General features: G+C 38.8%; 1 protein-coding gene across 2 annotated transcripts; it reads right to left on the minus strand.

Moving 5' to 3' along the window:
• Positions 1-413: 413 nt before the first annotated feature.
• NUP43 (nucleoporin 43) lies at positions 414-17,166 on the minus strand. Of its 2 annotated transcripts, none has more exons than XM_074946984.1 (8): positions 16,948-17,166; positions 15,610-15,732; positions 15,250-15,327; positions 12,549-12,729; positions 9,212-9,347; positions 8,307-8,458; positions 5,107-5,229; positions 414-2,012 (listed from the first exon to the last, which is right to left on the minus strand). In XM_074946984.1, exons 1-8 carry the CDS (start codon positions 17,065-17,067, stop codon positions 1,801-1,803), a joined length of 1,125 nt encoding a protein of 374 aa, XP_074803085.1. In that variant the 5' UTR covers positions 17,068-17,166; the 3' UTR covers positions 414-1,800. The 2 variants fall into 2 exon arrangements, with proteins under 2 accessions (XP_074803085.1, XP_074803086.1); XM_074946985.1 differs by lacking the exon at positions 16,948-17,166 and adding an exon at positions 16,387-16,523 and having other exon boundaries at positions 415-2,012.
• Between the last annotated feature and the right edge of the window lie 254 nt (positions 17,167-17,420).

The raw sequence follows: 17,420 nt of genomic DNA on the forward strand, positions 1-17,420 counted from the left end.
GTATGTAATGGATCAAACATAAAAGCATCAGTTGACAAATTAGTTGTCATGATACAGTGAGCCTGATTACTAGGAGTTAATGTTTTACTGTCTCACAACACTTGGCACCTACATAGCTCTTCCTCCACAAAGCTCAAACTTTACAAAAGGTGAATAAAAACCATTAGCCTTACTTTACAGATAAGGAAACTGAAGTAGAGATTACATTACTTGCCCACAACAAAGCACAGGCAGAACTGGGAACTTGGGTCTCCTGATTCTTAGTTTTATCCTGTCAGCCAGTTCATCTTGATTTACAAAATGTTAAGCCTCAAGCATTACTCCCTTAGAAATAAAATTGCAAAGAATGACGACTTTCCCAGAGCCACAAGGCAAATGAGCAGACTAGAACTCAGATTGTGTGACTTCCTGTACTGTAGTCTTACCAGCCACGCAATCACTCAGACTGTGCATTGTGTAGCTGAAAGGCTAGCTACTCACCTTTGTATCCAGATGAAGATATTCTAGTGTACTCATGGACTGATTGGACTGCAATGGGATTAGAGGGTGCTCTACACATCTGAGAAGTCAAGCTATTAGGGAATAATAACTAAGGTCCCAATCCCACAAGGTAATTTGTGCAGGAGGCCCATGGTTCCAGTGTGGAACCACATTGTGGGACCTTAAAGTGGGCATGGTGCATATTAAGATCAACTTCTATCAGTCAATTGTAACACCAAACTAAGCCAAAAATAAGTCGTTTAGCCTCCTGCAAAATGGCCATTCAAACTTATCTTTCACTTTATAATAAAAGCTAAGGCATAAGAACGAGTAATCAAAATTCTGGTGGAAAAAATATTTATTAAAAACATTGTAGAAAGGGCTCCTTGTTACAAAAGCTAGTATTGAATAATAATATTGAAAAGTTAGGCGTTTTTATGATAGCTGTTGGGTAACACTTAGATTTAGTACTCCATTAATTTGGACAAAACTCATGACACAAGCTTTGTCAAAAATTGTTTATCATATGAAATTGACCTTAATAGGATAATGCTGGTCAGATGTCTGTCCAGCACCCATAAAGACTAACTTATAAACAATTTTTTCAACAAATCAGAAGTGTACAGGCACAATGTCCGCATCAAATTTTAACGTGCCTGTATCAGTGTTGTTAGCATTGTCTTAGATTATTACAGCTTCAAGATTTTTAGACTCTTATGGGTCTTAACCATTCACCATTTAAACAGTCCTTTTTGCATTTCACTTAACTCTGTTTCCCTTTCTAGTTGTCATGCACCAGCATAACAATTGCATTTCTAATAGTGTCTGGGGATGTTTAAATATAAAAATTTCAAATAAAAAAAGTAATATTTCTGTCTTTAAAAAGAACATAAGAAGCCTAAATTTTGGCCTTGAATGAATACTTTAGTGTTATTACAGTAGCATGAACATTAAGGGACTTCAAAGCTATCGTAACACGCTTAGAACATTTAAAATACAATTTATTTCCCTACTGACTGTTTTTTTTGCTTGCCAAATAAGAAATGCAAAAGGTAGTGGGCAATAAAGAAGGGTGCACTTACATAACATATGGTAAATGCTATTTCATTCACTGGATGCATAAGCATCAGTGGTGATGGAACAGTTCTCAAGAGCCTTATATAGCTTGTTTTCCCTCTGCATTACCAGGACTGCATTAAAGGCCCCTATGTTACAGGCTTCTGTAAAAGATTTCATTTTTAAAAAATTGGAATCCTCAGGACCTTTCCTGCTAGTTCTCAAGGTAGTTAAACTACTTAAGAGTGTCGCTTTAAAGTATATTCAAGCAAAAAGGTGCCTATTAACATAAATGGCTTCTGCATCAGTACCACATACTAGACAGGGTCCTAAAACATCCAAGCTATTCACAGATAATGTCTGATTTGGAACTAAATTGGTGATCTCCATGCGGTCCTTGGTAGGATTGTTGCTTAGCCAGGCACTTATTACAGACTGGTTAGCAGTGTGTGATAGAAGTGTAGTACTTCTTCCACCTAAACAACAAAAACAAACAAAACGAACCAGTTAGCTTTGATTTTATTTACTTCAGTTCAGGATTGGGGTGGCATATTAAGCATTCAGTGAAAATGGTGGAATACCAAAGTCTGTGTTTTAGATTGAATTGATTTGATGGGCTTAGATGAGTCTCCAGTGGACCAAAAAATATTTTGCATTATTTAACTGACCAAAGTCACTCAGAATAGCTAGTTTTTACCAGCTCTTTACCAGATCTCCCCTCAACTGAGAGCTAATGCCATCATAACAGTAAGGAATCACCTTCTTAGGGTACAATGAGAAATAACATATTAACCTCCTGATTAACTAACTTGCACAGTTCCAAGCTTGCTTTCAGTTTGAAAGAAGTTGGCTTAGAAGGTATTTTCTTATGTTTATTGCTGCTTTAGATTTATGTTTAAGATACTGATCCAAATCATCCCATCCCCAATTTCCTGCTTATCCTTTACATAGGATACACCTGGTTTTGACTTTGCTATGGAAAGAAACAGTCACAAATTTCACAAAATCAGAATTATGATTTCCTTACAAGATTAAAATTGGAGGAAGAGATAGACTGAGGGAAAAGCTATTTGTTTAGAATCCAGGGTATGTAATAGGCAAACCTGGTACAACTGAGAAGCAGAGTGCAACTAGATTTATTATTTAGTCTCAGTTATATCAGCTTTCCCATATACAGAAATCCCTCAAACCTCTGAGCCCGGGAGAGAGGGGGGTTTACTTCACAAGAAAATCTGAATATTTTCCCTATTTTTAGCTACAGTAATGTTTTGCACTAGAAATTTCCAGTGTATTTTACATCAGCACTATGTTGTGATTTTGTTTCTACATGGAGGTGGAATTTTGTACTCTAGAAATGAGGACAAGAATGAAAACAGAAGGCAGCAGAATCTGACCTTCTTAGTATTAAGTCTCATTTTTCATTAAAATATGTTTTCCCCTACAATGATTTGTCTATAGGGCTGTCGATTAATCACAGTTAACTCATGCACTTAACTCAAAAAATTAATCGTGATAATTGCAGTTTTAATCACACTATTAAACAGAATACCAATTTAAATGTATTAAATATTTTTGGATTTTTTCTACATTTTCCAATATATTGATTTCAATTACAACACAGAATATAAAGTGTACACTGATCACTTTCTATTATTTTTCATTACAAATATTTTCACTGTAAAAATGATGAAGAAATAGTATTTTTCAGTTCACCTCATACATGTACTGAAGTTTGATCTCTATCGTGAAAGTGCAACTTACAAATGTATTTTTTTTGTTTTTGAGTGCAATTATGTAACAACAATGTAAAACTTCAGCGCCTACAAGTCCACTCAGCCCTACTTCTTATTCAGCCAATCACTAAGAGAAGCATTCGTTTACATTTATGGGAGGTAATGCTTCCTACTTCTTATTTACAATGTCACCTGAAAATGAGAACAGGCATTCACATGTAGCCAGCAATCGCAAGATATTTACATGCCGGATGCACTAAAGATTCATCATGTCCCGTCATGCTTCAACCACCATTCCAGAGGACATGCATCCATGCTGATGACAGACTGTGCTTGATAACGATCCAAAGCAGTGTGGACCAACGCAAGTTCATTTTCATCATCTGAATCAGATGCCACCGGCAGAAGGTTTTTCTTTTTTGGTGGTTCGGGTTCTGTAGTTTCCGCATCCGAGTGTTGCTCTTTTAAGACTTCTGAAATCATGCTCCACACCTCGTCCCTCTCAGATTTTGGAAGACACTTGAGATTCTTAAGCCTTAGGTCGAGTGCTGTATCTATCTTTAGAAATTTCACATTGATATCATCTTTACATTTTGTCAAATCTGCAGTGAAAGTTCTTAAAACAAACATGTATTGGGTCATCATCCGAGACTGCTAGAACATGAAATATATGGGAGAATGTGGGTAAAACCGCAGGACACTCCCCCAAGGAGTTCAGTCACAAATTTAATTAACATATTTTAATGAATGTCATCAGCATGTCCTCTGGAATGGTGGTTGAACCATGACGGGACATGATGAATCTTTAGTGCATCTGGCATGTAAATATCTTACGATGCTGACTACATGTGAATGCCTATTCTCACTTTCAGGTGACATTGTAAATAAGAAGTGGAAAACATTACCTCCCATAAATGTAAATGAACTTGTTTCTCTTAGCGATTGGCTGAATAAGAAGTAGGGCTGAGTGGACTTATAGGCTCTGAAGTTTTCCATTGTTCTATTTTTGAATGCCTTTTTTTGTACATAATTCTACATTTGTAAGTTCAACTTTCACGATAAAGAGACTGCACTACAGTACTTGTATGAGGTGAATTGAAAAATATTTCTTTTTACAGTGCAAATATTTGTAATAAAAAATAAATATAAAGTGAGTACTGTACACTTTGTATTCTGTGTTGTAATTGAAATTAATATATTTGAAAATGTAGAAAACATCCAAAAATATTTAAATAAACGATATTATATTATTAATAGCGCGATTAAGTTTTTTAATCGCTTGGCAGCCCTATTTGTCTAGTTTATTAGACAAGCAATTTCCTTCAACAGGTATACAGAAAGTCTTCCATTTAGTCTCTAATATATTTGTCCAGTTAAAAGACAGTTCCCTTATTCATAGTTCAGTTTCCTTATGTCCTTATTACAGTATCCCAGAATCTTATCCATACCATTCTTTAAGTCTCCCTCAAGGATATATGCAGCTATATGGCATTTAGTGCCCTTCCAAATCAATAAAGCTATGATTTTTGGAAAGTGAACTGGATTTAGCTGTGAAAATTCTAGGTGTGCCCCTTGACCCATTGTTGGTGAGTGCACTCACATCGGATATGACGTAATATTTAAGGAAACAAGTGAAAGCCCTGAAATTCTCTTGAAGAGGACCACTAAGACCATCTCTTTCTAATAAGAAATAATCATACTCCCATCTTCAACAGCCCTCAATATAAATGATCAGAATATGGAATAGTGCCCTCAAGCCAATTAATTAACTACTCTGCACAAACTCAGCCTAAGATCTTTGCCTTCCTAAAAAGAAGTTTGCGTCAAAAATACTTACCTTGATGGAAAAAAGATGGCTTTTCTGATACATCTGTGGAGGTATCCCAATGCCAAAGAGAGCCATCTTCAGAACATGTAAATAGGTGATCTGGGTTGGAAGGATGGAAGTGAACTTCCCACACTACAAAAGTCAAGCAATTCATGTTTATTACCCATGATTATATAAACAAATCTATATTAAAATAATATCAAAGAGTTTGATTCTCCAAGAAAACAAGGAAATTCCAAATCAAGGTGTTCAGTGTAACTCCTCACTCAATGTACTGGAGATGAACTAAACTATCTCTCTATAGAGCTTCCATTCTGTCTTAACTGTAAAAAAAAAAAAAAAAAAAAAAGCCCACCAAACCAAAACGCAAAACAAAATTAAAACCACACAACCCATACACAAAACCCCCACTTCTTTTGCAATCATTTCTCGGTCATTGCAGAGGCACTGGTGCACCTCAGTCCCTCCTATTCTCTGCCTGTGGGACATCAACAACTTGGCCTCCTCGGAGCTGTAATACTTTGGTCTAATTTCAATTGTTGGGTTTAACGGTTGCTGGGTGGTGTTGATAGCCTGTGACATATAGAAGGTCAGGCCAAATGATTTGAGATTCCTTCTGGCCTTAACCTCCGTAACTAACTCAACTTTTAACTGTCACTGTTCTAAATAATACCTGAGATTACTTTATTTGAGCATAAGCTTTTGTGAGCTACAGCTCACTTCATCGGATGCTGTAGCTTACGAAAGCTAATGCTCAAATAAACTGGTTAGTCTCTAAGGTGCCACAAGTACTCCTTTTCTTTTTGCAAATACAGACTAACACGGCTGCTACTCCGAAACCTGAGATTACTTTATTTGAAAGACTAAAGAATTTTCTCCCTGGTTTACATTGTGCATCATGTATACCCAGTTTCACGGTTTCCCCTGGTTTTGTGGGTCTCTTCTCCCATCTGAAGTTGAATCATCTATTCTACTCCCAGCAATGTGCTAGGTGCCTCATAAAACAAGGCAAAAAAGTCCCTGTCTTGAAGAGTTTACAATCTAAATTTAGATAGACAAAAAACAAACAAGAAGGAAAGGACACAAAAATAGGAATGCATTAACTAAGCTATATACACTTCATAAGACTGTACACTTTCCTCCGTTCACCTTAATGTTTAAGTTACCTGTGTCCTGCCAGACCAAAATTCAATTTGCTTACTTAAAGTGGAATATATTTTAAAACCCATTTGTATCAGAAGAGAACCCATACTATTGTATCAACTTTCATGAAGTGTCACACATGAAATGTTAGAAAACAAATGCAAGATACAGTAAAATCTCATTAGTTTGCACCAATGAGGGCAATCCAGTGCAAGTTAATGAATGCCAGGATAGGGCAGATGTAAGCAAGAAATAACACTACTATACTTGCATAATCTTTTCTTGTTATTGAGATCAGTGGTAAGACAAAGACCACCAGAGCCAGGTTATCTAGCCAGTACTCGCTGTAGCTCAGATGGAGATGTGGAAGAGATGCTAGTAGGCTTCTGTGGGGTGACCATCAGAAGCCAAGAACTGGACTACTGTCTTTCTAAAAGGTGCACAGGCATAAACCTGATAGTGTGCAGATTGTGAAAGTAACTTCCTCTTTACTTATTGCCCCAAGAGGGCTGTTGGAGCAGCATAGACCAACCTGACCGTACCCTCCTCTGACTCATCAACACTTTTGTATCAGACCCCTATACTTGACAGCACGTAATTTGATTAGCCAGTAGATTTAATATCACATGCATCACTCTACCCACAGCTAGAACCTGGCTAATATATCAATAAGCAAGCCCCCAAAGTTATGTTTAGTGTGAATTTTTGGGCAAAGTTACACGTTCAATGCAATGCATATACAGAAAACTGGTAGCTTTTCCCCTGCCTCACCCCATGCAAATTAAGAAGCTGAGTGTAATAAGTGTACATTTTCCCCTATAAATCAGTGGTTCTCAAACTTTTCTTTTTCGCGGACCACTTGAAAATTGCTGATGGTCTCGGCAGACCACTTGATGATCTTTCTAAATGTTATTTGTACCGTTAGCTATTCTAAAGCACTTTGGATAAAAGTGCTATATTTAAAAAAAACAACAATAATTAATGTTTGTTTTGTTCTACAAAGAAAGGAGGGCCATCTCTCCCTGGCAGCTGCAGCCCTGGGGCTGGGGAAAGTCACCTCTTCCTCTGGTCGCCTGCAAGTCCCTAATTCCCCCCACCCCTCTCTTCTTACCCCACTTCCCCCTGCCACTTACCCCCTATCCCTCCCAAGGCTGCCACCTCACATGTGCTTCTTTTCCAGGGTCCAGGCACCCAATTAGTGGAGCCACGCTTGCACAGCTCCACTAATTAGGTGGGTGGTCCTTCATTCTCTTGTGTGTGGCTGCCCAGGCACGCACCTTCGAGGGAACTATCCGCAAGCCACCTGAATGGACCACAGTTTGAGAACCTCTGCCATAAACTAAGTTGACATTTAGACATAAAAGGCAACGTTCTCAAAAAAACTTCCGTCCCACTGAAAGTCAATGGGACTTATGATCTTAAATGACGTAGGCGCTTTTGAAAATTTTACCCCAAATCTTTAAATACATTTCTGCAACTGTCAAGGAATATTTCCAGCACAATGTTGTGAAAATGAGCTGCTCCCTCATAGTTAATGCTCTCAGAATTGCCAGTAGAAGTGGTTATGTTTCATCATTTGAGGGTACATCCCAACCACAAAAAGGAACGAAAAAATCCTATCCCAAAGAATATTTTTAAAAATTATTTTTTTAAGTTCTTTTTCTCTTGACTCAGTTGCACATTTTCATATTTGTCAATTACTATAATCCTGCTCTCGGTGCTTATGTGATTCCTATCAAATGTTAATAGATGTTACACGAGCAAAGGACCACCAATATGCAATTCTTATAGAAACACACAGAGCAATATATGTTTAAAGGCATTATAAGATGCGTTTGACAAAACACAAACCACTTGCTCAATTCTATTTCTTGATTGACTAGACTTTTAGTTAGCCATAACATACAACATTAACCAGCTCCTGTTAGACAAAGAATAAGCCTGGAAGCAAACTGTGGATGAACACACATTTAGTAGCTATAACACAAAAAAAGCAGTGTTTAAATATTTCTGTATTTTTGGACAAGATTTGGAGATACAATATCTGTTTCTCTTTAGGTTCTTACTTTCAGCTTCATGAGCATTGAGCAGGGACACTGGCATGCTGCCTTGTCTAACATCCCAGATACTCAACATTCCATCTTGGCCACCTGTAGCTACAATATGCTGCTGGTTGGGATGCCTGTCAACACAGTGTAGTGGAATTCTGTCACCTGTCCTGTGAAGAGGGGGAAAACAAAAATAATTTCCTGTTCAAACCATTTTCCCCTCCCAAAGTACTATACTGTTGATCATAATTAATATAATTACCAATTTTGATGTATAATTACCAGGAGTATCTTACTACTGAGGCTAGAACAATTTAACACCCCCTGGAACTTGTTTCTTTTATTAAGTTATTGACCACTAATTAGACAGGCACCAGGCTCTGTACCTTGTGGTTTATTATTGACCACCTACAAAAGCTTAATAAATATTTCACTAGAAGTGTAAGGGTGCTTTGTGGTAAGAAGTACAGATAAACTTATATTTACAAAGGGTTGTTACACGTCCATTCCAATTCCAGTTCTCACACCCAATAGGCTGCGAAGGGAGTTTTAGTCACTCACCCACTAGATAAGCCTGATTCTCCATTGACATCAGTGGGATTCTGATCAGGCCCTATATTTCAATTTCTTACCTACCTCACGAAGCACAGGGAATTAGTGTTCATAAAGCACTCTGAAGGCTAAAAGTGCCAAGTGTTACACAATGCTGTTTTCCTACCCAGAAATATACTGTATTCAGAGGAGATGGGGGAAAAATTTCTATAGATGTCAACACTGCAGTCCTCCAATTACAGTATCCAAATTCAATTATGTATCACCTGTTATCAAGAAAGTATAGTCCAAGAGATTTATATGTAATAGATTTTGTTTTCTTGTTTAAGATGTATTTACTGGAAAATACAAGCTGAAAATAAAAAGCTTACAAGGAAAATATTTGAGATGGCTCGTTTCTTTGCTGTCTGAAGTCCCATATTTTTAACTGTCCAATTGAATTTACTGTCAAAATCTCAGTTGTGCGAAGGAAAGTCACTGCATGGAGTGTACTGCTGTCTGCGTTTTCTGCAAGAGGAAGAGATTAGGAAAATATTGATTAAACAACGAATGTTTCAAACTAAGTGCTTGCACTATTAACATCTATTTTCCTTTTATCTGTCAAAAACCCATGGTCTGCAGATTAAACTTCACCAATTTTCAAAGCAGCTGCTCTTGAAACTCACTGCTAAGAACATCCTTCCTCCCCCTTTATATATAATAGAGTTTTCCAATATGCTCTAGCTTCCTCTATGTCCACAATGTGTTTGTATTGATACACCATCTCCCGAAGTCTATCGAGGAAGCCATTTCCCTAACCTGAATTCCCTACTATGAGTTTGTTTAAACAAAGTTATTGAACCAGATTTTAATTTTTTATAAACCCAGTAAAAATAAAATTAAAGTAATACTTGAAGGTACATAGGAAAAGATATGCATGCTCTACAGATCATCTAGTTTGTTACTGACAGTCAGGTTATTGGTCTGTGCTTTATAAATTGAATTATTTTAGAAGAATCAGATCTAATTTTTGACTTGGGAAGATTTACTACAAGTGGTTGACAAAAGGAAGTCATTTAGTCAGTGTTTGTGGCATGCGCCATTGCTTTGCAACAGGCCTTTTCAAAAAGGACATATTGTATATCCCAAGTCCATTGTTTCACAACTGGAGGCTGTGAAGCTTTTCATAGTGTGATTCTCTGTTCCATAAGAGCCACAACTCCAGCTACTATGGTAAATTAAGCAGCTGTCTACAAAAGGATTTCAGTGCCATTTCATCAATCTTTACCAATAGGTGACTTATTATTCAATCATCACCACCTACATGATGCCCATCTAGCAGGTCATCTGTCCTTCAATAGGTCTTCTCTACAGCAGCACCGCCCAATATTGTTAACCCCATAGTTTGGGTCAAAAATATTTGTTTTTCATTAAAATATTTCAAGAGTGCTTTACGAACACCATCATTTACCTTCAGAGATGAAAGCCAAGTCTAGCAGCATTTGGTCACTCTTTTGGAGTTTAGAAGACAGTGCCTTAATTGACTGACTTACGCTGTGTGTTCTTATTAACTTATGATTTCTGTATTGCTCATACTTTGTTTTTTACTGTAATGGAATAATGCGTATAAAAAGTGTACTGGTCTCCTTTTTAGATGCTTTTGCATTGTACTTGTTAATTCATGCTTAAGATGACACAAAAATTCAGGAGGTATCCCTATTTCTCTTTTATGGAGATTACCTGAATTGTATAGCTATCATGTTAAGCATGCATTTAAATGAATGTGTTCTTGTGTGTTCAACTGAGAGTAGACAACCAGACAATATTCTTTAAAAAGTGAACTAGACAACAGTTTGTGCATACTGCACAAACACAGGAAAGGCCAATTCCATTAAAACTTCAGCATATACTAACTACAAGAAGAATTTAGAAAGTTTGCACCCTTTTAGCATGACTTAATATCTGCCATTTATATATTTACATAGACTTCCCCTCTAGCTTTTCTTCTGAAGATAGTAGCTTTGCTATCTATTCAATCAGAAATAGATAGGCATTACATTCCTGAACAATGTGCTTATTCATAAATAAATTAGAACAGCAGTTAGCACAGTTGCCCAATTGAAGTTTATTAAGTTCAACTTCAATTGCATATTAATTTAGTGTGTATTTCACTTTGAAATTTCACTGAAGGCTATTTCCTATAGGGAACCCCATCTTGAGACCATTCCGATATATCCTCTCATTTCCCCTATCCATACTAGAGAAGCAAATTTTGCTAGTCCACTGAGTGTCACTTAAGACAAGTTTCACTGACAAGGAAATTTGTCCATACGATCTAAACAAAAAATACATTCTGGCACATTATTTCTTTTCCCCACATACTCTGTCTCTTTATAAAAAACTATTTCCCTTTTATTTCTATTTCCCTATTTTTCCCTTTTGTGTTCTGATGTACATTAAGTGCATGCCCTGCAGTAGAACTTACTGCAAATTGTCATAATTTAGCACTTTAGCTAATATGTCCAATATATGCTAAATAGTAAACAGTAAATTCCCTTTTTATTAGGAATTAGTGGTAAATAATCCTATATCTATATTTCAGTTTTTTTTAACAGTAAGATTTTTTTTAAGTGTGCAGAATTTATGTGGGTTAAATCATCTGAACAAATTACACTTTAATACGATGTCTGTTATAAATCGTCACCCTGTCTCGTGTTCCATAGCAGAGACAGAAATAGAATTCTCGGTCTAGAAGAGATTAAAAATCTCTTACAGGAATTCCCAACAGAACATTACCATCCCCATCACATATTTTTAGGATACATCTTGTATATTTCTGTAGTGTCTTTCATATAAAAGAGGATCCCAAAACACTTTGCCCATTAGCTTACTCATTATAGTTTGGATTCCTTCATCTACCAAAAATACAACTACATCTGGGGTGAATCACAGCAGCTGTTTAACAGTGCAATTTCAGATAGAAAGTGCAACATACCACGTCCGGCTGGAACTGCCTGGGAAGTAAAAGAATGTTATCAACTTAAAAAAAAAAACCTGAAAATATTTTTTAGATACCATTTAAGTGGGGGACTTACTCAATATTACTGTAACAGAAAGATTAGAGAAACATTTCTTTTTCAGTTTGTTTACTTTGTAAAGTTCACTTCTTATATGGTTGTTTCTTTTGTGTGAATGGGGTTTTCCCCACAGAGAGAAAATGTAATTGCAAAACCAGAGAAAATGGCAAGAGAACTGAAGGACCAATATAGTACCAGAAGCTAATTTTTTTAATTTATAGTGTTCCTTTAGGTAGACATAAAACAAAAACAACAAAATTGGAATTTGGCCAAAACAAAAGGATAACATCTCTATACCGTGTGAACAGAAGAATGGGCTCATATTGACCACTTGTGGTCAAGATCTTGATAGTCATGTTTCAAAAGGTAGTATAATTTAAAATAGCTGCTGTGACAAATAATGCAGTATTTCAGAGGCTGTGAAAAACACATGCATGCAGGTAGCTCTAAGTCTGAATTTTGTCTGTCAATTAAACACCATAAAATAGCAAATATTTTAGATCCGAATGAATACCCATTACAAGTTCTATTTGAGACATTCAGCACAATTCTGAAGTTACTGGCTATTCCTTTTTTTTTGGTCTGTCACCTGATCAGTAGAGACTCAAATTCTTTTAGACCACATTTGTTAAAAAGGGATTATTTGACCTACCTATAGTTCTCACAGCCTCCCTGTGGTCAGCTCTGAAAAGATTTATTCGACCATCTTCTCCAACAGTGACAATTTCTGGGTTGTTGCAGATGACCCCTGTACATGACGCTCCACCACAGAAAGGTGTATCTGGATCCACATGGTAATGGGCCCTCTCCCATTGTTGGTTTACAGATAAAGTCTAAGAAGTAAAGAGGAGAATTTATCAATAGTACTAATCAACAATCCTGTGACGCTGTTAGAGACCAAAGCTTCTGAAATATTTAAAGAAGTTGGATCAGAAACTAGTTCTGATACAACCAGGGCACACCACATTATTTCAAGGGCTGTTCACATCATTACAGATCAGATCTGTCATTCCCCTTTAATCCCCAATGCACAACCCTGCATTGCAGCCACTATCCTTCTGGGCATGATGGACCAGACCAAACTCTCTTCTCAGTTCCATCACTGGAGCTTCCTAACAGGGACATGATGAATAGCAATAGCTCTAGAAAGTGTAAGAATCCTGCCAGACAAGAAACGGAATCTATTTACATATTTATTTTTATGATCAGAGACATGTATTTCAACACAGTGATATTTGTCAGGGATATAGGGTCTTCATGAGGTCTGGATACTGAGCATAGACTTTTGAGATCAAATAATTGGTTTATGGCAGTAAAGAAGTCAATTTATTGCCCAAAAAACCCTCTCTCATTTAGTTGTTCTCAGAACTACACAATAGAGTAAAACAAATACTGAAAGTTAATTTACGGGTGGAATTGTAGAGTTCTCAGATATTGCCTATCTTTCTATCAGACAGCATGTTCATCAGGAAATAAATCCAACAGTTACGAAACATCCTGTTTAATTGTGTACTTGCTTTATAAATTCAGGTTATATCTAAGTTCTAGACTCATACATGTTCTCTTTAAAAACAAAAACAAACAACAACAACAAACAGGCCAATATTCTTTCAGAAGTATGGCAACTACTACACGAATCAAGTAACATACCATTGTAACTTTTATATATGCATAAACATTCAATGAACAGACTATTTGCTGACATATTCATGTAAGGAAGGAGTCTGTCTAGAACAGAGGTGGGCAAACTACATCACGTGGAACCCTCCTGCCCAGCCTCTGAGCTCCTGGCCCAGGAGGCTAGCCCCGGGCAGCCTGGGCAGCCAGCCACCAGTGCTCCGCGGTAAGGGGCCAGGGGGTGTTGGATAGAGGGCAGGGGAGTTCGGGGTGGTGGTCAGGGGGCGGGGGTGTGGATCGTGTCGGGGAACGGGGGGAGGAAGGAGGGGGGGTTGGATGGGGTGGTGGGGGGCAGGCAGCACAGCCACCTCTATCCTGCCCTCCATACAATTTCTGAAACCTGATGTGGCCCTCAGGCCAAAAAGTTTGCCCGCTCCTGGTCTAGAACACGGCCCTTCATATATCCTACATGAGTCATCTGTCAGACAACCATAAGGTCCGCTGGATTGGTTTAGATGAAATAAAGGGCCCAAAGATGTTAACATGACCCAGTCACTGTTCAACACCGAACAGTACTAAACAAGGCCTGGAGTTTTGGTATACATACAGCCAGCTTAGTACCATGGCAAACACACCATTAAAAATCCTTTTAACCTTTTATTAAAAGATACATGAGACAGAAAAACAGTTAAAGCATTTGAAATGTAAAGTATTATGTAAGAATTTTATTTTAACAAGCTTTCTTGCTCCCTTTCCTTTTAACTGGAGAAAGGAAAACCCCCTTCTTTGACAGTCTCTTATATGGTATTAAAAATAGTAATAACTTCCCTTTTGGGGGAAAAGAAAAGAAGCTGGTTAAAATGGTCTGAAACTGTCGTTGCTGCTGTTGTTCAAGTCCAAAACTTTCCTTTCAGGGAAAAAAGAAGAAGTTAATTGAGATGAGCTCCAGCGGTTGTCAAAGTCCAATCCCATTTCATTCTAGGTAGGGTTTGGGATTCAGCTAGAACTGAGTGAGGTGGTGTTGTCATCAGTATTCTTCTCTTTGGCTTGGTCTGATCAGAACATCCCTCAGGTTTAGGACAAAGAAGTTCCAGTGTGCAGAAGACAGTTGGGGGTGACAGCCATGATGGTGGAGCTTGCTCCAGTTGCCATCATCTGTTTTTATTTTTGTTTTTTCCACACAAAAAATTCTCTTTTAATGACCCAAAAAGGGAACAATCGGTGGAATACCCCATTCCCTCATTATTTTGTTTATAAATTAGACTTAGTATTTGACACACCATTTTTGGATTAACAACTTTTGGCTTTACATTCTGTGTTGAACATAATTCAAAGATTGTGTTAAAATTATACTTGTTAACTTGTCCTTTTTGTTTAGACTAATTTAGTTATGCTATCTGCTTTTTATATCTTTTCCTATTACCATTTGTTATTATGGGTTACTGCAATATCTTATGAACATATGCATACTTTCTACAATAAAGTTCACAATTTAGGTAAATGTGTAAGCCCAGTTACCACCACAGGTCCACTTATATAAGTATTATCTGACTATTCTATATATTTTAAAAATTAGCCTAATTCTTGCTTTACAGATTTTAGTACTCATGAGTTCATTTGCTTCATGTTTTGATAGTTCTGAGAAGTCACGTCTCTGTTAACACTAAAATGATTTGTACTATAAGCAAGGAGTAGCTGAAACCAAGTGCAAGTTATGTCTACAGCAAGTTATTTACCTGATTATTTTGATGGTGACGGAAAATTGTTACATTTCCTGTTGATGAAGCAGCTACAATTCTTTCCTGGTCAAAAAACTAAGAAGAAATATCTTAAGCTTGCTACAGTTTGAGGACATTATCACAGAAACACAAGTGATTTGAATTTGCAGCAGTCTTACTCATTGTTAGATAATCTCAGAGTGTACACATGCAAAAACTGATGTTTGGAAATTGATTTACACAATAACCCCCCAGGAAGAAATTATTTGATTCTCAATATTCTGATATTCCACTGATACTTAAAATTTTCTTTAAAAGTGGTGTTAAATCCTTATTAAAAAAAGAAAAAAAAACAGCCATTGAATATAACTATTTTACCTGCATGTCCATAACATCACCATGGTGTCTGATATCGCATAACAGCTGTGGTTCTCCTTGATACTCCCCATTGGGACCCAAACTTCCAAAGTCTCCAACAGACCAAACAGAGATCTTGTTTTCCTGTATGAAAAGAGTGAAGCTAGCTTATTTTAAAATATTTTAGGACACTCTTGTCAATAAGTCAGCTGAGACAAGGTGGGTGAGAACATTTTTATTGGACCAAGTTCTGTTGGTAAAAGAAACAAGCTTGTCTTTTTGAGCAAGTTGGTCCAATAAAAGATATCATCTCATCCACCTTCTCTCTCGAATATCCTGGGACCAACAAACACATCTACAGCTACACCAGAAACAATAAGTCAGCTCAGCTTTTTCTCTCTTTCCAAAGAGACTACCTTGGGAAAATAAACAAGCTGACGTATTTTCATAGAGGTGGATTAAATACATTCAAAGCACCTGGAGAAAATTAACATACCATAATTTTTTTTGTACTTACACAGCTTATTAATCCTGCAAAATGCTAAGCAATTAATGTAATCTACATAACCAGTTAAATGCAACTCTCTCTAAGGAGAAGAGAGCCGATCAACCAGCACACACCAAAAGGAAGAGGAATTTTTGGTCGTGGAACTAGGCAAAGAAACACACAGTGTCCGGCAAGGAGCTTTAGCCTTCATGAAGAGAAACCAGGAGCTTAGTTCTTAAAACCTCACACAACTCAATGTATGGTGCTCAATTTATTGAGCTGAGAAAGATGAACGTCTCTGTTCAACCTACCAGGATCTGAAAATACTGAATGCATCCGATGAAGTGAGCTGTCGCTCACGAAAGCTTATGCTCAAATAAATTTGTTAGCCTCTAAGATGGCACAAGTCCTCCTTTTCTTTTTGCAGATACAGACTAACGCGGCTGCTACTCTGAAACCTGAAAATACACAGAGAGCCACGCCGGCCCCGGCGCAGGAAGCTTCGAGGAGGTCCCAGCGCTTCAGCACCGAGAGGCAGCGCCAGCGCCCCCCCGCAGCGTGGTGAGGCGGAGGGTCCGGGCACAGCTCTGAGGGTGGGGGACCCGCTGGGCACCGCCGCAGCATGAGGCGCAGCACCCCGCGGCTTGTGCCGCTGTTACACACTCGCGCCGCTCGGCCGCCGCTCGGCCTGCCCGGGAGGGGGGGGGGCGGCACTAACGGCGCGAGCCAGGCAGAGCCGAGCGAGCCACACGTTCGAGTAACGGCCACAGGAACTGGGGCCCGGCCACGCGGGCAGGGGCGCGGCAGCAGCACGAGCCGGGGCGGGAGGGGATTTGGGGGCGCAGCGCGCGGGGCTGCCCCGGGGCCGGTACCTCGTTGTCCCAGGAGCCGGTAGCGAAGAGCTCGGGCGGCTGCAGGGCGGCAGCGGGCACCGGCCGCCAGCGAGTCTTACTGATCTTCTGGGACACGAACTTGGCGGAAAAATCCTCCATGACGGCAGCAGCGAGAGGCACCAGCACTACGGAGCGGTAACCAGCTTCGACCCCAGCGCCCCGCTGGGCTCCCGCCTCTTCCTCCCCAAACAGTCTCACGGATTGGCTGAAGCCGCCTGGTAGACGGCGGCAGCGGAAGGACAAACCTCCTCCGCGGTGGCGGCTGCGCTCAGACGTGGGCGGGAGCTGCTGCGGTGGGGGGAGATGAAATGTTGCCTGGGGGCGGGGCCGCGCTGTCAGTCCTGCCTGCTTCCCGAGACAGGTTCGTGCGCCTCTGTCACTTTGCACTGATAGTGCATCCAAACCCAAACACGGCTGCACAAAAATCTCAAACAGGATCCCGCTGTCCACAT

This window comes from Natator depressus, chromosome 3 (assembly GCF_965152275.1).
Source record: "Natator depressus isolate rNatDep1 chromosome 3, rNatDep2.hap1, whole genome shotgun sequence".
In the NCBI taxonomy this organism is placed as follows: Eukaryota; Metazoa; Chordata; order Testudines; family Cheloniidae; genus Natator; species Natator depressus.

Bases quoted from the DNA above. Each gene is read 5' to 3' on its own strand.
- NUP43 (XM_074946984.1), bottom strand. From the start codon at position 17,067: ATGGAGGATTTTTCCGCCAAGTTCGTGTCCCAGAAGATCAGTAAGACT. The intron at 15,733-16,947 runs GTACCGGCCCCG...CTTTTCATACAG, and splicing joins CCGGCTCCTGGGACAACGAG to GAAAACAAGATCTCTGTTTG. The intron at 12,730-15,249 runs GTAAATAACTTG...TTTACTTCTTAG, and splicing joins GTCACCATCAAAATAATCAG to ACTTTATCTGTAAACCAACA.